Source organism: Oncorhynchus mykiss, chromosome 27 (genome assembly GCF_057628025.1).
Source record: "Oncorhynchus mykiss isolate SJ-2025 chromosome 27, ASM5762802v1, whole genome shotgun sequence".
Classification (NCBI taxonomy): domain Eukaryota; kingdom Metazoa; phylum Chordata; class Actinopteri; order Salmoniformes; family Salmonidae; genus Oncorhynchus; species Oncorhynchus mykiss.
In genome coordinates this window covers 11,041,066-11,060,580 of record NC_143048.1, presented here as the reverse complement: position 1 = coordinate 11,060,580, position 19,515 = coordinate 11,041,066, and the positions used below count along the sequence as shown (strand labels likewise).

Below are 19,515 nucleotides of genomic sequence, written 5' to 3'. Positions count from 1 at the left end.
CAATGAAAACGTTACATGATTGGTTTAACCCTCTCTCGTCAACGACATAAAGGAAAGTGAACAGCAGTCCCTTCAAAACACTGAGATGATTTGGGACTGAGGTCCCATCAATATCCCATCCTTAATGGTCATTTAAAACAAAGCCAAAATATTTGATCTCTGTTGTCGTTTATTCTCATTTAATTCAATGATTTATGTACAATTTCAAGGTAGATCAATTACTGCATCCAGCTGTTCAATTATGGAACATCACAGGCAGGGTGAACCGATGAAACGTTTTAAATCAGTGTGTGACCACAGAACAGGTGGAGTAGTCTCAGTCTACAATGTCTGCTTGTTGGTAAAAAAATAATAATAATAATACGGCTAATTAAAATAAAATAAAAAGGTGTATCAATCATGACTAACAATCTAAGTATCAATCTAATTATCTGAGGATTACAATATTTAAATGATCAACAATCATGAATAACAGTAATTATTAACTGTTTAATTTACAGAGGTAAAAGTACACTTCTGAAAATAATCTTTATCTTAATCTTCAATGATGGCTGTCAGATTATTTTAGTCAGGGTCTCAGCATTTGACAAAACCTGGAGAAAACACATGCTTGAAATGACTAGACATTCGTTTGACTGGGATTTAGAGTTTGACATTGATTACAAGACAATCAAACCACACCTACAATAAATACGTTCATTGGTTGGTACATAAATAGGCTTGTTATGATGTCATCCATTCACACAGGCTTCAATCATCTCTTGAGTTGCTCAACATACATTAGCCCATATACTGTATATCACAAAATGAAAATAAACTATGAATCTTTTATTTTAAATACAATGAAAATCAGCACAGAGATGATAGATAATAAAAATGATGTAGTACCTTAGATCGAGCCTTTATCGTGTGCAACTATAAAACAGACTCCAACTTTACCCATATCAATGTCAGCACGTTATGGGATTATATGTGACATTTTGATTTATTTTTTCCAAACAGTGCTCTTTATCAGTAGTACTGATTTAAACCATCGTTCCTATGTTACCCTCATAGTCACATACAGTATGTGCAGCATTAAGATCTTCCCCAATATGTTGCTTGTGTCTCTTTCCACTGCCCTTTGTCAAAAGGAGTCAATACCCACAAACCACAAAGATTCAAGTCCACAAAGTTCTCTTAAATTGGTCTTTTTTAAATTGGACTTATGAAAGCTCTTCCCCAGTCTTTCTCTAGATGAGCAAGGACTAGGCATATCGCTCACAAGGGAAACAGCCGTCACACTTTCTTTATCTAGGTGGCTGTGAAAGGTGAAAGGTCACAACATGGCTATTCTTTCCCTGTGTTGTTCCACTTCCTCAATGTGTTGTGCTGTCCGCCCATGGTATCGGCACCATGTGCAGAACTTGACAACGAGCTCCATTGTGACTTGCTGTTAAACAGCTGTCTGTCTGCTTGAGTCATCAGAACGTTTCCAGAGCGGTTGGGGCCGTTAGAGCATGTCGTCGTACGCCTCTCTGACCGGGGCCCTCTTGGTACGGCGTGGTCTCAGGCTGGAGAAGCAGGAGGAGGCAGTGAGGGCGATGCGGCTCAGGCCCAAGTTCAGGCAGTGCACCTCGGATGTGACGGGCACCTCGGAGAAGAGGGCACGGTCGCGGGACAGCCGTGTCAGTGTGTCACTGTTCTCAATGTCCTTCACGATATTCAGGATCTCCTGGCGCTCCGTCTGCCGAGTCATCCCCCGGATGTTCAAGATGGCCGACACATGTTTCTTCCTGCAAACAGAGGAGGAGAAAGAGGGCTTAGTCTAGTTCATGTTTTGATCTACCAATAAAAATTGATATGCAACAAAGATGTCATATAGGCCACATCTAGCCAATAAACATTGAGTTGAATTGAGAAGAGTGTATCTTGCATCACTGCAATGGCAGAGTCAACCATCACAAGGACATGATAAGGCTAGGAATAAAAATAATCATGAAAATACATTATAGAGAGGGCAGTCCCTAAGGAACAGGGAAAATTGGACAAAAGAGTTTGCAAAATACAGTTAGTTAGAGAACATTCCCAATGGTTGGCTCACACACTTACATACAAACACACACACAAAATGAATAAAACATCTGTCCCTGTTCGAGGGTGCCTGACTGTCCTTCGATTCGACACCTTGGCCTCTGGAAGTCTCCCTGCAAGAAAGCAGGAGCTGCTCTGATGCAGCTTCCTGTCTGTGGCGACACAAGCTGAGCAGCAGCACGAGGCTGAATGACAACCAGCTCTGAAGACTAAAAGCAGCCCTAGCCCTAGGACGATAGTAACTCCACCTTACCTGACACCCTAGACCCACTACCTTCAACCCCATAGTGCCCTCCAAGCTAATCACTAAGTTTGGGGCCCTGGGTCTGAAACCCTCCCTGTGCAACTGGGTCCTGGACTTCCTGACGGTTCGACCCCAGGTGGTGAATATAGGCAACAACACCTCCGCTACGCTGATCCTCAACACGGGGGCGCCACAAGGGTGCGTGCTCAGCCCCTCCTGTACTTCCTGTTCACCCATGACTGCGTGGTCGCGCATGTCTCCAAGTCAACCATCAAGTATGCGGACGACACAAAAGAGTTGAGCCTGATTTCCAACAATGATGAGACAGCCTACAGGGAGGAAATGAGGGCCCTGGCGAAATGGTGCAAAATGAAGGAGATAATCGTGGACTTCAGGAGACAGCAGAGGGAGCATGCCCCCATCCACATTGACAGGGCCGCAGTGGAGAGGGTGAAACGCTTCAAGTTCCTCGGCAGGCACATCACTGACCACCTGAAATTGTCCATCCACACAGAAAGTGTGGTGAAGAAGGCGCAAAAGTACGTCTTCAACTTTAAGAGGTTGAAGAAATTCTACAGATGCACAATTGAGAGCATCCTGTCGGGCTGTATCACCGCCTGATATGGCAACTGTACCATCCACAACCACAGGGCTCTCCAGAGGGTAGTGAAGTCAGTCCAACCCATTACCGGGGGCACACTTCCTGCCTTCCAGGACATCTACAGCACCCAGTGTCACAGGAAGGCCAAGAAGATCAACAATGACATCAGCCACCCGAGCCATGGCCTGTTCACCCCTGCTACCATCTACAAGGCGGAGACAGTCCATCTTCTATCTCCAGGCCATCAGACTGTTAAGTATTCACCACTATCCGGCCTCCGCCCAATACCCTGCCCTGAACTTTAGTCACTGCTACTTATCGGCTACCACCCGTACTCAACCCTGCACCTTAGACACTGCTGCCCTATGTACATAGTCATTGAACATTGGTCACTTTAACAATATTTGCATACTGTTTTACCCACTTCATATGTATATACTGTATTCTAGTCAAGGCTCATCCTATATAACTACTGCTGTACACACCTTTTCTATTCATATGCTGTCCATATTGTCTACAAACACTATCATATACATTTACATTTATATTCCGGACAACGACATTGCTCGTCTAATATTTCTCAATTCCTTACTTAATTTTTGGGGGGGATTTGCGTGTGTTTTTTTGTATTGTTAGGTATTACTGCACAGTTGAAGTTAGGAACATTAGCATTTTCTCTGCAACCGCGATAGCATCTGCAAAATATGTGTATGTGACCAATAACACTTGATTTGATTTTGATGATGGAGCCTAAACTCAATTCCCACCATGACCAGTGACTATCACCCAAAAGAATACAACGATAAAGTGGTGGGCTTCTTGGCTTCCGGGAAATCTGAATTTAAACTTTATTTTCCTGTTAGCTGCTACAGAGGCTTAACTAGCAGTTACATGAAACCAGTTGATTGCAATTGGTCTTTGGAGCGAATGATGCCATAAAACCAATGAGGGTATTATTCTACATAGTATACAGGATAGTATGAGACTCTGAAGGGTCAATATCTGGCACAGTTGAAAACATCAGGTGTGTACTTTACAGAGGTATTTAACATACTTACAATATGTCAAGGATTGTACGTTATAGTTCCTGTTTTCAAAAGGAACTGGGAGAACCCAGAGGGCAACGGTTAGCATTCACCAGATCCAAGTCAAGATTCCAAACAATACATGTGGGTCTGTTATGAGTTAAGGATGGAGACAAATCTTAATTTAGAAAAAGATTCCATTGAGGACTGCCTCCTCACGCCTGTGTGTTCCTACGGGACTCTTTAGTAGCCGGCTGCCAACGCCAGGTTATGCTACACAGCTACCATGTCACGCCTGGGCAGGAAGTCCGTGTTTTTGCTTCGTCTTCGCCCAGGACCCGAGACGGACAAACGGACAAGACCCCCCCCCCCCATCCTTTCATGTGCGCCAGCGAAAGCCAAACAGCTCCCCATAAAAATAAGGAAACGACTCAGCTCTTGTTTGCTTTTAACAAGTCCCTCATTTGCCATACACAATCAAGATAGAACAGTAGCCATTTGTTTTGGGGTGTTTCAGTCAACCTGAGCTTTTGGAAATGTTGGTGATCATGTGGCATGATGGAAGTCCTGAAAATATGACTGTCATTCCGCATAGGTGTTCGCTGCCTCCTGTGTTCCTTACCGAATGTCTGGGAACTCCCTCACCAGCACCCCCACCTCCATTTGGATGGAGGGGATGTCTTCCAGGAGGATGATCTCAGAGAGGTGTGGGATAGAACTGTCCAGCCAGGAGGAGGGAGATTCCTAAAGGGGAGAGATAGAGAGAGAGAGATGTGATCAGAACAGATCCTCTACACAGCACAGATGAGGATACAACCGTCTAAACAGGGCTAGTCATGTTCAAATACCTCTGCAGCTCATGACAGGTCAACTGGCTGACTCTGACTCAAAGCCTTTGAATCTAAAACCTTGGCAACTAGATTACGTGGTTTCAAGTCTTAATGGTTACAACTAGATTGGTGATGTTCACACATTCGTTTGACTAGAGGGAACCATCAGATAACATAGACCCAAAACACCCAAGGTTAGAAGTACAGCGACAGTATTGAGCGTGCAAACTCGATCCCCTGAGCATCAAAGTGACCCTGTTATTCTGAGAAGACTAAACCGTGTGGTCGACCAGAGGTCCATCCTGGTCCTCCACTCGACCCGAAAGGCCGGTCAGGGCTTCTAAAGCCCAGGGCAGGATGCCAGACCACTCGTCTGTAAACAACGCTATCCTGTTGTCCAGAGAGGTGACAAACGGATGTTTTATCTAGAGCAAGGGGCGGACGCCACAGGGGAAGGATAGGGAGTGGGCTGGGGTGAGGTGATTGCCCACTTGTGCATACGGCCTGTCTGATCATCCATCTCTATCTCGGCTACAGTATCCATTCTTCACTTGTCTCCTTTGTTTGAACTCATCCGGAGTTGTTTCAGTAACCCTCACAGACAGGCCACATACCAGTCAAACGTGATTAATGAGCACACACTCGTGCAAACACACACACTCCCACACACACACTGTTCGTTGCGTCATGTCACAGGCAGCACTGTTGCTCTGACTACGCTTCTCTAATACAGTTGTTCTAGAATGGCTCACCAGATCTTTGAAGAGCACTTCGATCTGCTTGCCCTCGTCGCGCAGTCGCCCTGCCATCCTCTTCCTCATTCTGAGTGACGTGCAGATGATCCTCCCCCTCATGATGGAGCGCAGGTATTCCATCAGAACCCTTCTATGCACCTCTCCCACCAGGACCTGGGAGAACAAGGATAAAGATTGATTCATCCATTCTATCAACCAATCATCCATTCAGTCAATCGATAAAAAAACAAACCTGTGGCTTAGAATTAAAAACAGTACCAGAACTTTGAGTTATTAGTGTACATTGTGTCAGAGGACCTTAAGCACCTCTCCATGTTTACATGGCTCCTACTTGCTGCGTCTCTGCCATGTACCTGATAGGGTGGGCTGTCCACCCGGCGGAACTTCTTGAAGTGTTCCTTAATATGGGACTCGATTTGCTCATAGGTCTCTGTGTTGTTCAGCCACTTCCTCTTCACCAGCTTGTCAAAGAAGGGCTAAATATGGCCAGGAGAGGGAAAATGTGAGGGAGCGAGAGAGACAGGAAAATGGTGAGAGAGTGAAGAAGAGAAGGAGGCAGAGAGATGTGGGTGTGGAGACGGCCACGTTACCTGAGTCAGATCCTTGTTTGATGCATAACTACAGTCTGACTGGAGCTGTGTCTTCCTATCAGGATGTGTGGGCCATTTGGACCAAGAATTCCATAGATTGTGACTTCCTACCCGACGACAACAGCATAAAAAATCCCAGCCCGGTCAAGAGGATGCGACATGCGGCTCTGTGCCTCTGGAGGACTGGCAGTGCCCGTCTCTATGGCGGCTACTGAAGAGGAGTGGAACTTCATAGCCTGCCAGTAACTATGTGGCATGCTGCCAATCTAATCTTATTTAACCATGTTTGTCACATTGGAGCGTCTATTTTAGGGCCTCAGTTCCTCAGCACATCCCTGAGAACTTTGAGGGCAAGCCATGAGGAGAACACTGATAAGATGTGCTTTATATTCTGGGACACTTGGCAGACAGAGGGACGCTTGAGGGTGTGTGTCTGTGTGTGTGTGTGTGTGTGTGTGTGTGTGTGTGGGGGGGGGTGTAAACGTTTCACTATTTTTGTGAGTACCAGGAGTCATCATAAGAATAGTAAACCAACTAAAATTCAGAGAAGTGAGGACAGAAAGGCTATTTTAGGTTTGTGTGTTAGGTTTTGGGTTAGGGTAAGAATTAGGGTTAGGGTTAGAATTAGGGTTAGGGTTAGGGGTTAGGTTTAGGGAATAGGGTTGGGGGTTAAGGTTAGGTTTAAGGTAAGGGTTAGGGTAAGGGTTCGATTGTATTTTGAATAGGAATCAATTGTTGGTCCCCAAAAAGTCCTCACAAGTATAGTAAGACATAGCTGTGTGTGTGTGTGTGTGTGTGTGTGTGTGTGTGTGTGCGTGTGTGTGTGTGTGTGTGTGTGCGCATTTGAGGTTGTTTACATGTTGTTTTGGAAAGCTGTGATCATGGGTGTGTTTATGAATCCTTTGTGTGAGTGTGTGTATGTGGTGTGTGTGTTCGCCTGCGTGTGTGTGTGTGTTAAGAACACTTACCCTTATGCACTCATACAGTCTGTCGCTCAGCACCTTCACTCCCTGGTTGACTATTCTGTCCAGGGAAGTGTTTGCTCGCCTGGCTGAGTCCTCACTGATGGCAGGGTCGCACTGCACACAGCGCTGGACAAAACCCCTGCACACACACAGTCACAGCAGACTAATGAATACATTGTACACTTACATGATTTACGCATGTTTTAAGGAATACTATGATGCAAAACACATAATCGAGACAGTTCTTGCTCTGTACTTGAAAACTTGACGGCTGATATGCACCATTTTGGGCGACTGTATTAACAGTGGACTAATGGACAAAATACTAGAATCTGTTTTTTGAGTAGAGTGGTTAAAAGAAAACTCCACCCAAAAACAAAATGGTGGTATTTGTTTTATTAGTCCATTGTTGATAAAGTTGCATGTCTGCAATCCAGTTTTCAAGATATATAACTTAAAATATATCGAAACGATGCTGCGTTTTGCAGCATAGACCTACTATAACACAATGCAGGCTACTCCTGCTACAACAGTCCTACCTGAAAGGGGGACAGCAGTTGACCAGGGCGATGGTCTTGGAGACATATCCGTCCTCGTTATCCCCAACCATGTTGACCAGACACTCGTGGAACATCTCCACTTTCCTTTGGAAGCTTTAAGTTAAGCAGTATTAACAGTATGTCTCATGTCTCATAGAGATGTTCCTTTCCATTTTCCAGTTGAACTGGTTGGTTCCAGTTGATATATTCTTGAATTATTGCACAATAAAATGTTGCTGGCAGTGAGGAAACTATAGGTTCGGCCCTGTGTCATTCTATGAAGGATGACAGAGACTTTGTTTTAGGCCTTAGTATGCCATATGGAATGATACAGTGTGTTCTAGGCCTTAGTATGCCATATGGAATGATACAGTGTGTTCTAGGCCTTAGTATGTCATATGGAATGATACAGTGTGTTCAGGTCTACTACAGTGTGTGGTCCTCTCACCTGTACAGGAAGTCTGCTAGACCATTCAGACTGCACTGAGCCACACGGGAACCCAGGTTTCTGTTGATGGCAGCCGACTGTTCAAGATCTACCTGCAGCCTCTGCGCACACACACACACACACACACACACACACACACACACACACACACACACACACACACGATGTTACGTTGGCAAATGTGTATTATGTGTGAAGTGCAAACAGATGCTTTCTTTTTCTCTTCCACCGCATCTGTGAAACATGAACTGACGCATGAATGACGATGATGTATAGAAGGTGTTAGTATCAATCACGGCCACTAGAGGCCAGTGAAGTGACTCTAAAACAGTGAGCTGTGATGGAGTTCTAAGGGAAGTGTCTGTATTGACTTTGGCTGCTGCTTGAGGAATGTTTTCTCTGCTCCACCAGATGGATGAGCTTATCCTCAAAATACAAAAGGACCACATTTAGCGTGCAACACAAAACCATCATGACCGGCCTCATCAAAATCAGGGGAAGAAATCAGTTATTTACATAAGCTCCTGGTGTGTGTGTGTGTGTATGCGTGCGTGTGCGTACCTGGATGACGGTGCGAGCTAGTGTGATCTGATACTCCTCGATGTGCAGCGTCTCCATCCAACGCTTCTCCTCCTCGTCCAGCACCTGAGACAGCTCTGTGGTCACCTTCTCCTGAAACGCAACCAGACCGTGCGGTCAGACACAACTCAACCATGCACTGAACCACTGTGAGCTCTCCAGCCACAAACCATCAAAATATTTCCAATTGATGCCATCAAGACATCAAGATGGAAAAAGGTATAGAATCAAAGATAATACAATACTGTAAATCTGACTTGGTTTGTTGTGATATTTAGTATATCACCAGTAATAGCTAAACCCTTGTAAATACCCCCCTGTATTTTAAGTTAAGGTTTCCTCCCATTGTTGCTTGACCCAGCTGAGTGATTGCCAGCCGACAGGCCACGCTGCCAATAACCCCTGTTCACTTTTTCCACTGCAGGATTCACTTGTGGACTATCATATCTACCTACGTGGACCCTCCATCTCAAACACTGACTGTAATACACATACAACAGTGTTCTAGCCTACTTGGACCTGATAATGACCTAAGCTAAATGGCCTGTTGTCTGGCTTCTATTGTGTGGTGGCCGTTGCAGACAGGAAAACCCATGGGCTGACCCTGAGACGCCGCGCACTGATTGGCTGCACTGGTCGGAGTGATAGCCCTCCCTTTAGGTGGACAGGAAGGACCATAGGTGCACCCTTTCCTTAGGCCGGTAGGGAGACACGGGGCGCACCAAATGAAGGGGGGGGGGGGGGGGGGGGGGGGCGGGGGTTGAGGGGTGGATGGTTCGGCCCTTACCCTGACGGAGTTGAGGCAGTCCAGCTCCAGTTTGTCCACGGTCTCCGAGGGCAACAGTGGCCCCAGCTTGGACCTGTTGAAGGGCATCGTCATGCTGACTGTTCCAAGGACGTCCCTGGAGCGATTACAGTAGGAGGACAGAGTCAGTGGCATACTCATACAGTAGCACTTAACTAATAAACAATTGTTTATGTGAAGACAGTATTTATGTACAGTATTATGGACAATAACATTACACTACCTTGTAACATGCGTTACAGTGAAAACGAAATGAAACATTTCTGACAAGTTGTGCAAGTTCTTTACAACCTGACATTTAGCTATATACTTTTGTTCTTTCTTGTTTTTCATGCAATTCTGCTACTTCCAGAATCTGATATGCATAAAACCACAAGTTGCAATACACAATTATTGAATGGATGGACACCCACTTGTTATAGATGTTGTAGAGCCAGTCCAGCAGAGAGTAGATATCAGTAATCAGCAGCTGGTCGTCTGTGATGCTCTGCAGTCTGCGGGCTACAGCCTGGTGGTAGCTCTGTAGGTACACCTGGAAGGGTTCATACTCCTCTGGGTACACTGGCACCACGTTCCTCTTGGCCGCCCCCAGGTCCTCCACCACCCGGGTCCGCACCCTGTCCAGGTAGTCCGCCAGCTCCCCGCCCTGGGCCTCGTTCCTCTGGGGAAGGCTCCCGTTTGCTGCTTCCGCCAACGCCTCCTTCCACTGCTTCTTCAGCTGCCTGGGTCTGGGGCCTCCGGGGAGCGCCCCCTCACCCTGCGCCCAGTCCCGGTCCGCCTGCTCCTCCTGCTGCAGCACCTGCACCACCAGCCCCAGGTTGGGCCCCGCCGTTGGGGAGCGGAGTGACTCACGCACCACCGCCCACAGCTCCTTCTGCAGGGCTTCGTACAGCAGCTCCACGTCTTTGGCTTTGCGCCTGCCGCCATCTTTGCTCCCAGGGCTGTTGAGGTCCTCTGGGACAGCACCACCTGCTGGCGATGAGGGCAGGGTCGCAGCGGCCGCCTCGTTACACTCCTGCTCCAGCTCCAGGATGTGTGTGTCAGCCAGGAACAGGTCTCTCTTAGTCACCAGCTGCAGAATTTCTAGAACTAAAGGAGAGAGGAGGGAAATGCGTGATACAACTCCACATAACACATGATAAACCATGCGTAGGCAATACAGCTGTATGAAGTCAAAAGGTATAATGGAGACACAATCCTAATGGAAAGGTCTGGGCTCTCACCTGCCTATCTGTTATGGTACACAACCCACGACCTGGTCAAATGGATCAAGTCCTATGTAAATCCAAGACCCACTCAAATAAACATGACTATTCTTTGCTTTGAACGTGTCAAAGAGCTATGTTTGTTTTCGCGTCAAGCTAAAGGCTGAGCCACAGTGTCACTTCCTACACAGGTTCCCACATCAGGTCCTATCCATATCAGAGGCTCCAGGCCTGAGAGACAGATGTTGTTTGTCCCTTTTTGGCGTGTTGTTTTTGGGCAGATTGGACACGGTTAGACCGATCTCTCTGGAGGTGGGTTAGTTTCATCTCGACTTCAGTTGCACACTTCAAAAGATCCCATCAGGGACATGTGGGTGCCAAACATAAATCATCCTACAGTAGATTCCCACAGAATGGCTAATCGTGTGTCCACTCACTGTCCTCTCCTTAGACGCTTCCCTATCAGTTTGAGGCCTCTTATACGGCTAGCATAGCTATGGAATAGTATATAATAAAAGTACCCAGTGCTTTGCATTAAAGTGGAGAAATTGTATTTCTTGTGGAACTCCATCTTGGCTTCAGAGAGTTGCGTTAAGTGTACACAGACTTTTAGAGTCCAGTCTCACCCATTGAGGTGATCTCATCCTCTCTTACTCTGACGTGGTCTGAGAAAAAGTTTTTAAATGAAGTACTAAAACCAGTGATGAAGTCGACCATTTCCCATCGAAGTCACCAGACACTCCTCTCTGACATCACCCCTCGCCCTCTGGGAGGAGCAACACAGCTCGTCAAAATCAACGAAGTCTGACTGTCAAGACCAAGCCTGTACTTTACGTCTAACAGTCCTTTTTGATTCAGTTCACAGAAAAGTCTGTGTGTCAAATCAAATCAAATCACATTCAATTGTATTTGTCACATGCATTGAATACAACAGGTACATTTCACCTTATAGTGAAATGCTTACTTACAGGCCCTTAACCAACAATGATTCAAGAAGTTTTAAGAAAAAAAAGTGTTAGGTAAAAAATGGATAAGTAAAAAATAGAAAAATAAAAGTAACAAATAATTAAACAGCAGCACTAAAATAACAATAGCGAGGCTATATACAGGTGGTACCGGTACAGAGTCAATGTGGGGGGGCACCGGTTAGTCGTGGTTATTGAGGTAATATGTACATGTAGGAAGAGTTAAAGTGACTATGTATAGATAATGAACAGAGCGTAGCAGTAGTGTAAAAGAGGGGTCTGGGTAGCCCTTTGATTAGCTGTTCAGGAGTCTTTTGGCTTGGGGGTAGAAGCTGTCAATAAGTCCTTTGGTCCTCAACTAGAGGATAAAACAAAGTAGAGGCGTCATACAAGGGTACATGCGCGCTCAGATTTGTCCAGTTTTTCAAAAATGTTCTTATGATATTCTTTGGAAGGCAAAAAGGGTTCTTTGGAAGGCATTAAGTGTTGTACATAGAACCCTACATGTACATCATATCTTCCCAGCATGCTCTATTGCAGGGTGATTTTAAGAATTGTTTGTTTTAAAATCTGTGTTTTTGCATTGATTGGTTGAATATTTGTATGCTACACAAAGATAAATAACATATATTTTTCTAAACTCATCCAATTTGTTAGAAGTTGGGCTTATTGCATCCGTTACTGAGATGGTTGTTCCAGTTTAGATGATTGAGTCTCAGTATTCAATCTACCCTACCCTGGCAGTCATTCTGAATGCAGGTTGCGGGTGATTAGAAGTTAAAATTGTTGTTGGATATCCTAACTCTGGCTGGATTCCAATAGGAATTACACATCACTTTGCAAGCCAGCTTAATGTGACTTGATGTGGCCTGTAAATCAGGAGTGTCCTAACGCTGCTGTGTTAGGGTATAACTAGGCCATCAAAGAAAGGCCTATATATATATATATATATATAATTATCTATCATACAGTATTTGGAACCACCTACTCATTCTAGGGTTTTTCTTTATTTTTACTATTTTCTACTAGGTAGAATAATAGTGAAGACATCAACATTATGAAATAACAAATATGGAATCATGTAGTAACCAAAGTAGCCACCCTTTGCCTTGATGACAGCTTTGCACGCTCTTGGCATTCTCTCAACCAGCTTGGAACCACCTGGAATGCTTTACCAACAGACTTGAATGAGTTCCCACATATGCTGAGCATTTGTTGGCTGCTTTTCCTTCACTCTGCGGTCTAACTCATCCCAAACCATCTCAATAGCGTTGAGGTCGGTTGGTTGTGCAGCACTCCATCACCCTCCTTCTTGATCAAATAGCCCTTGCACAGACTGGCTGTCCTGTTGAAAAACAAATGACAGCCCCACTAAACGCAACTCAGATGCGATGGCGTATCACTGCAGAATCATGTGGTAGCCATGCTTGTTAAGTGTGCCTTGAACTCAAAATAAATCACTGACAGTGTCACCAGCAAAGCACCCCCACACCATCACACCTCCTCCTCCATGCTTCACGGTGGGAACCACACATGCGTTCACCTACTCTGCATCTCACAAAGACACGGCGGTTGCAACCACAAATCTCAAATTTGGATTTCCACCGGTCTAATGTCCATTGCTTGTGTTTCTTGGCTCAAGCAAGTCTCTCCTTCTTATTGATGTCCTTTAGTAGTGGTTTCTTTGCAGCAATTCGACCATGAAGGTCTTATTCACGCAGTCTCCTCTGAACAGTTGATGTTGAGATGTGTCTGTTACTTGAACTCTGGGAAGCATTAATTTGGGCTGCAATTTCTGAGGCTTGTAACTCTAATGAACTTGTCCTCTGCAACAGAGGTAACTCTGGGTCTTCATTTTCTGGCTCATGAGAGCCAGTTTCATCACAGCGCTTGATGTTTTTTGCGACTGCACTTTCAAAGTTCTTGATATTTTCCGTATTGATTGACCTTCATGTCTTAAAGTAATGATGGACTGTCATTTCTCTTTGCTTATTTGAGCTATTGTTGCCATAATATGGACTTGGTATTTTACCAAATAGGGCTATCTTCTGTATCAAATCAAAATCATATCAAACCAAATCTAATTGTATTGGTCACATACACATGGTTAGCAGACGTTAATGCGAGTGTAGTGAAATGCTTGTGCTTCTAGTTCCGACAGTCCAGTAATATCTAACAAGTAATCTAACAATTTCCCAACAACTACCTAATACACACAAATCTAAAGGGGTGAATGAGAATATGTACATATAAATATATGGATGAGCGATGGCCGAGTGGCATAGGAAAGGTGCAATAGATGGTACAAAATACAGTATATACATATGATATGAGTAATGTAAGATATGTAAACATTATTAAAGTGGCATTATTTAACGTGGTGTTGTTTTAAGTGACTAGTGATCCATTTCTTAAAGTGGCCAGTGATTGGGTCTCAATGTAGGCAGCAGCCTCTCTGAGTTAGTGATTACTGTTTAGCAGTCTGATGGCATTGAGATAGAAGCTGTTTTTCAGTCTCTCGGTCCCAGCTTTGATGCATCTGTACTGACCTCGCCTTCTGGAGTGTGAACAGGGGGTGGCTCGGGTCGTTGTTGTCCTTGATGATCTTTCTGGCCATCCTGTGACATGGGGTGCTGTAGGAGACATGGAGATCGGGTAGTTTGCCCCCGGTGATGTGTTGTGCAGACCTCACCACCCTCTGAAGAGCCTTGCGGTTGAAGGCGGAGCAGGATGCTCTCGATTGTGGATCTGTAAAAGTTTGTCAGGGATTTGGGTGACAAGCCAAATTTTGTCAGCCTTCTGAGGTTGTCTTTATGGGTGGACCATTTCCATTTGTCTGTGATGTATACGCCGAGGAACTTAAAACTTTCCACCTTCTCTACTGCTGTCCCTTCGATGTGGATAGGGGGATACTCCCTCTGCTGTTTCCTGAAGTCCACAATTATCTCCTTTGTTTTGTTGATGTTGAGTGAGAGGTTGTTTTCCTGACACCACACTCTGAGTGCCCTCACCTCCTCCCTGTAGGCTGTCTCGTCGTTGTTGGTAATCAAGCCCACTACTGTTGTGTCGACTGCAAACTTGAAGATTGAGTTGGATGCGTGCATGGCCACGCAGTCGTGGGTGAACAGGGAGTACAGGAGGGGGCTGAGCACGTACCCTTGTGGAGCCCCAGTGTTGATGGTCACTGAAGTGGAGATGTTGTTTCCTACCTTCAACACCTGGGAGTGGCCCATCAGAAAGTCCAGGACCCAAATGCACAGGGCGGGTTTGAGACCCAGGACCTCCAGCTTGATGATGTGCTTGGAGGGGTACTATGGTGTTGAATGCTGAGCTGTAGTCAACGAACAGAATTCTTACATAGGTATTCCTCTGGTCCAGATGGGATAGGGCAGTGTGCAGTGCGATGGCGAATGCATCGTTTGTTGACCTGTTTGGACAGTATGCAAACTGAAGTGGGTCTAGGGTGGCCGGTAAGGTTGAGGTGATATGATCCTTGACTAGTCTCTCAAAGCACTTCATGATGATAGAGTGTTACGGGAAGGTAGTCATTTAGTACAGTTCTCTTTGCCTTCTTGGGTACAGGGACAATGGTGGCCATCTTGAAGCATGTGGGGACAGCACACTGGGATTGGGAGTGATTCAATATGGCCTTAAACACACCACCCAGCTGGTCTGCACATGCTCTGAGGACGCGGCTAGGGATGCAGTCTGGGCCAGCAGCCTTTACGAGGGTTAACACGTTTAAGTATTTTACTCAGGTCGGCCACGGAGGAGGAGAGGGGGGCCCAGTCCTTGTTAGCGGGCCACAACAGTGGCACTGTATTATCCTCAAAGCAGGCAAAGAAGGTGTTTAGTTTGTCTGGAAGCGTGACATGGCTGGTTTTCATTTTGTAGTCCGTGATTCCCTGTGGACCCTGCCACATACGTCTCGTGTCTGAGCCGTTGAATTGCATCTCCACTTTGTCCCTGTACTGGCATTTTGCTTGTTTGATTGCCTTGCGGAGAGAATAACTACACTGTTTATATTCAGCCATATTCCCAGACCTCTTTACATGGGTAAATGCGGTAGTTCACTCTTTCAGTTTTGCGCGAATGCCGTCATCCATCCACTGTTTATGGTTAGGGTAGGTTCTAATAGTCACAGTGGGTACATCATCTGCAATGCACTTCTTTATGAACTCACTCACCGAGTCAGCGTATAGATCAATGTTGTTCTCTGAGGCTGACTGGAACATATCCCAGTCGGCGTGATCAAAACAATCTTGATGCGTGGATTCCAATTTGTCAGACCAGCATTAAATGGTTCTAGTCACTGGTACATCCTGTTTGAGTTTCTGCCTATAAGACGGGAGGAACAAGATGGCGTCATGGTCGGATTTGCCCAACGGGAGGGCGGGGGAGGGCTTTGTATGCATCGCTGAAGTTAGAGTAGCAGTGATCGAGTGTATTATATGGTATCCAGTGAAGTTCCTTGAGGGCCGTCTTGGTGTCTGCTTGAGAGGGAATGTACACACCTGTGATGATATCTGACGAGAATTATCTTGGGAGGTAATATGGCCGGCATTTGAACTTTTAACAAGGCACACTTGTTAATTGAAATGCATTCTAGGTGACTACCTCATGAAGCTGGTTGAGAGAATGCCAAGCGTGTGCAAAGCTGTCATGAAGGCAAAGGACTTTGATTTGTTTAATACTTTTTTGGTTAATACACGATTCCATATGTGTTATTTCATAGTATTGATAAAATAAAGAAAAACCCTACATATATATATGGTCAGGGATGAGTTGATGAGGGAAGTGAGGAAGTGTACAGACAGCTCAAGAGGTATGCTTAGATATAAAAATGCTTGGTTTAAATGTAATCTGGCACCTTATGATAATATTTTGATGTTTGTGTATTCATTAGGATGAGATGATATGTGCCTGTGTTGATGATGTGTGTTATGAGCCCATGTACTGTGTTGTAACTTCGATGTAATATCCTAGGCATGTTCGTGCAGTATATTAATATGTGTGATTTATGGCAGTCAGAATAAAACACTCATTAAAATGAAATTGTAACGGGCAAAGAGGTATGCTTTCGATAACTAATGCAGAAAAATATACTCTTTTTACATAGTGATTATGGCTGTAGATTGCAGGAAAAATCTTTTGTCACATACTTCCTGACACCTCTAAAACAATGGGTGCATGATGCCCCTGAGATCAAGCCCTACTTTATGGCTTTCATTCAATCTGTGGTTTTCCGCCCTAATGTAATTGGCTGATATACTGTCAGGCTCCTTGAGTCCTTTTCACTTGACCTCACACACTGAATGCAACTGTGAAATGGAACAGACCCTTTTTTAGGGATATTGTGCAAAACACTGTGACTCATTTACATAGTTCATTCCCAATAAACAGTCTTAAGTGCTATCCTTTTACAGGAATACACCACTTCAGGTTCTGATGCTTTTCTAGAGCAGAGAGCTTTGAAATGCTCTTCTTGTCTGGGCCCCATGAACTGTATACTGCGATAACATTTCAGACCAAAGTTCAGTCAGTTTTTATCTGATGGCAAAGTACCCATGTTGATTAACTTATTGGTGGTTATGGGATTTGGCTGGCAAAAGTGCCTCTGTCCACATTTTAATTTTTTTTATAACCTTTATTTAACTAGCCAAGTCAGGTAAGAACAAATACTTATTTACAATGACGGCCTACACCGGCCAAATACAGACGACTCTGGGCCAATTGTGCGCCACCCTACGGCACTCCCAAACACGGCCGGTTGTGATACAGCCTGGATTCAAACCAGGGTGTCTGTAGTGTCACCTCTAGCACTGAGATGCAGTGCCTTACATCGCTGCGCCACTCGGGACTCTATGGTGGGACCCGGCAGGTAACAAAAGCATAGCAGAAGTTCAAGAGAACATTAGGACAAATGGGGAACGGTCTCACATTCTAAGTTGCTTATTAACTGACCAATCCAAAGATCAGCCATTGACAGAGTGTTCCCAGTACCTGAAACAGGTGGATGGAGGAAGCTTTCCAATCATACCTACAAAGCAACAAAGCTAGCACTATGTATATTTCAATACAGACATATTTAAAGCTTCTAAGCTCTATACCGCAAGGAACACGTCAAGGTATATATTACCAGTTTTTACCGCACCAATAAACCAAACCATTTTATGACTTACAGAGAACTAGTTGTGGGTCCAAGCTATCAGAGTACAACTACACCTTTATAAAGCCAACCCCTCCATTCAAAGCAACTAACTACAGTTATTTTTTTAAGTATTGAATGCTTGCTTGTGAAACATACAGTTGAAGTTGGAAGTTTAGATACACCTTAGCCAAATACATTTAAACTCAGTTTTTCACAATTCCTGACATTTAATCCGAGTAAAAATGGCCCTGTTTTAGGTCAGATAGGATCACCACTTTGTTTCAAGAATGTGAAATGTCAGAACAATAGTCTAGAATTATTTATTTCAGTTTTAATTTCTTTCATCACATTCCCAATGGGTGAGAAGTTTACATACACTCAATTCGTATTTGGTAGCATTGCCTTTAAATTGTTTAACTTGGGTCAAACATTTCAGGTAGCCTTCCACAAGTTTTCCACAATAAGTTGGGTGAATTTTAGCCCATTCCTCCTGACAGAGCTGGTGTAACTGAGTCAGGTTTCTAGGCCTCCTTGCTCGCACACGCTTTTTCAGTTCTGCCCACAAATTTGATATAGGATTGATGTCAGGGCTTTGTGTTGGCCACTCCAATACTTAGACTTTGTTGTCCTTAAGCCATTTTGCCACAACTTTGGAAGTATGCTTGGGGTCATTGTCCATTTGGAAGACCCATTTGCGACCAAGCTTTAACTTCCTGACTGATGTTTTGAGATGTTGCTTCAATATATCCACATAACTTTCCTGCCTCATGATGCCATCTATTTTGTGAAGTGCACCAGTCCCTCCTGCAGCAAATCACCCCCACAACATGATGCTGCCACCCCCGTGCTTCACGGTTGGAATGGTGTTCTTTGGCTTGCAAGCCTCCCCCTTTTTCCTCCAAACATAATGATGGTCATTATGGCCAAACAGTTTTGTTTCATCAGACCAGAGGACATTTCTCCAAAAAGTACGATATTTGTCCCCATGTGCAGTTGCAAACCGTAGTCTGGCTTTTTTATGGTGGTTTTGGAGCAGTGGCTTCTTCCTTGCTGAGCGGCCTTTCAGGTTATGTCGATATAGGACTCATTTTACTGTGGATATAGATACTTTTATACCTGTTTCCTCCAGCATCTTCACAAGGTCCTTTGCTGTTGTTCTGGGATTGATTTGCACTTTTCGCACCAAAGTACATTCATCTCTAGGAGACACGTCCTTCCTGAGAGGTATGACGGCTGCGTGGTCCCATAGTGTTTATACTTGCGTACTATTGTTTGTACAGATGAATGTGGCACTTTCAGGCATTTGGAAATTGCTCCCAATGATGAACCAGACTTGTGGAGGTCTACAATTATTTTTCCGAGGTCTTGGTTGATTTCTTTTGATTTTCCCATAATGTCAAGCAAAGAGGCACTGAGTTTGAAGGTAGGCCTTGAAATACATGCACAGGTACATCTCCAATTGGCTCCAATTATGTCAATTAGCCTATCACAGGCTTCTAAAGCCATGACATATTTTTCTGGAATTTTCCAAGCTGTTTAAAGACAAAGTCAACTTAGTGTATGTAAACTTCTGTCCCACTGGAATTGTGATACAGTGAATTATAAGTGAAATAATCTGTCAGAAACAATTGCTGGAAAAAATACTTGTGTCATGCACAAAGTAGATGTCCTAACCAACTTTCCCAAACTATAATTTGTTAACAAGAAATTTGTGGTGGTTGAAAAACTAGTTTTAATGAC

The 19,515-nt window shown here is 44.6% G+C and overlaps 1 protein-coding gene and 1 long non-coding RNA gene across 4 annotated transcripts in view; one reads left to right on the top strand and one right to left on the bottom strand.

The window, feature by feature from the left end:
• Positions 1–151: 151 nt before the first annotated feature.
• The window catches only part of LOC110507509 (exocyst complex component 3-like protein 2), a 36,419-nt gene continuing 17,055 nt past the window's right edge, over positions 152–19,515 (bottom strand). For all 3 annotated transcript variants that reach the window (XM_036964978.2, XM_036964977.2, XM_090224419.1), the window contains exons 4-13: positions 9,868–10,543; positions 9,437–9,551; positions 8,632–8,742; positions 8,071–8,171; positions 7,623–7,736; positions 7,087–7,222; positions 5,882–6,004; positions 5,526–5,681; positions 4,566–4,687; positions 152–1,775 (exon numbers count right to left, since the gene is read on the bottom strand). In XM_036964978.2, the coding sequence (XP_036820873.2) occupies positions 1,493–1,775; positions 4,566–4,687; positions 5,526–5,681; positions 5,882–6,004; positions 7,087–7,222; positions 7,623–7,736; positions 8,071–8,171; positions 8,632–8,742; positions 9,437–9,551; positions 9,868–10,543 (1,937 nt within the window). In that variant the 3' untranslated portion in view covers positions 152–1,492. The remainder of the gene's footprint in view (positions 1,776–4,565; positions 4,688–5,525; positions 5,682–5,881; positions 6,005–7,086; positions 7,223–7,622; positions 7,737–8,070; positions 8,172–8,631; positions 8,743–9,436; positions 9,552–9,867; positions 10,544–19,515) is intronic.
• LOC149971230 (uncharacterized) lies at positions 8,079–10,781 on the top strand. Its single transcript, XR_016492651.1, has 2 exons — positions 8,079–8,868; positions 9,074–10,781. It is a non-coding gene; the product is annotated as an uncharacterized LOC149971230 (long non-coding RNA).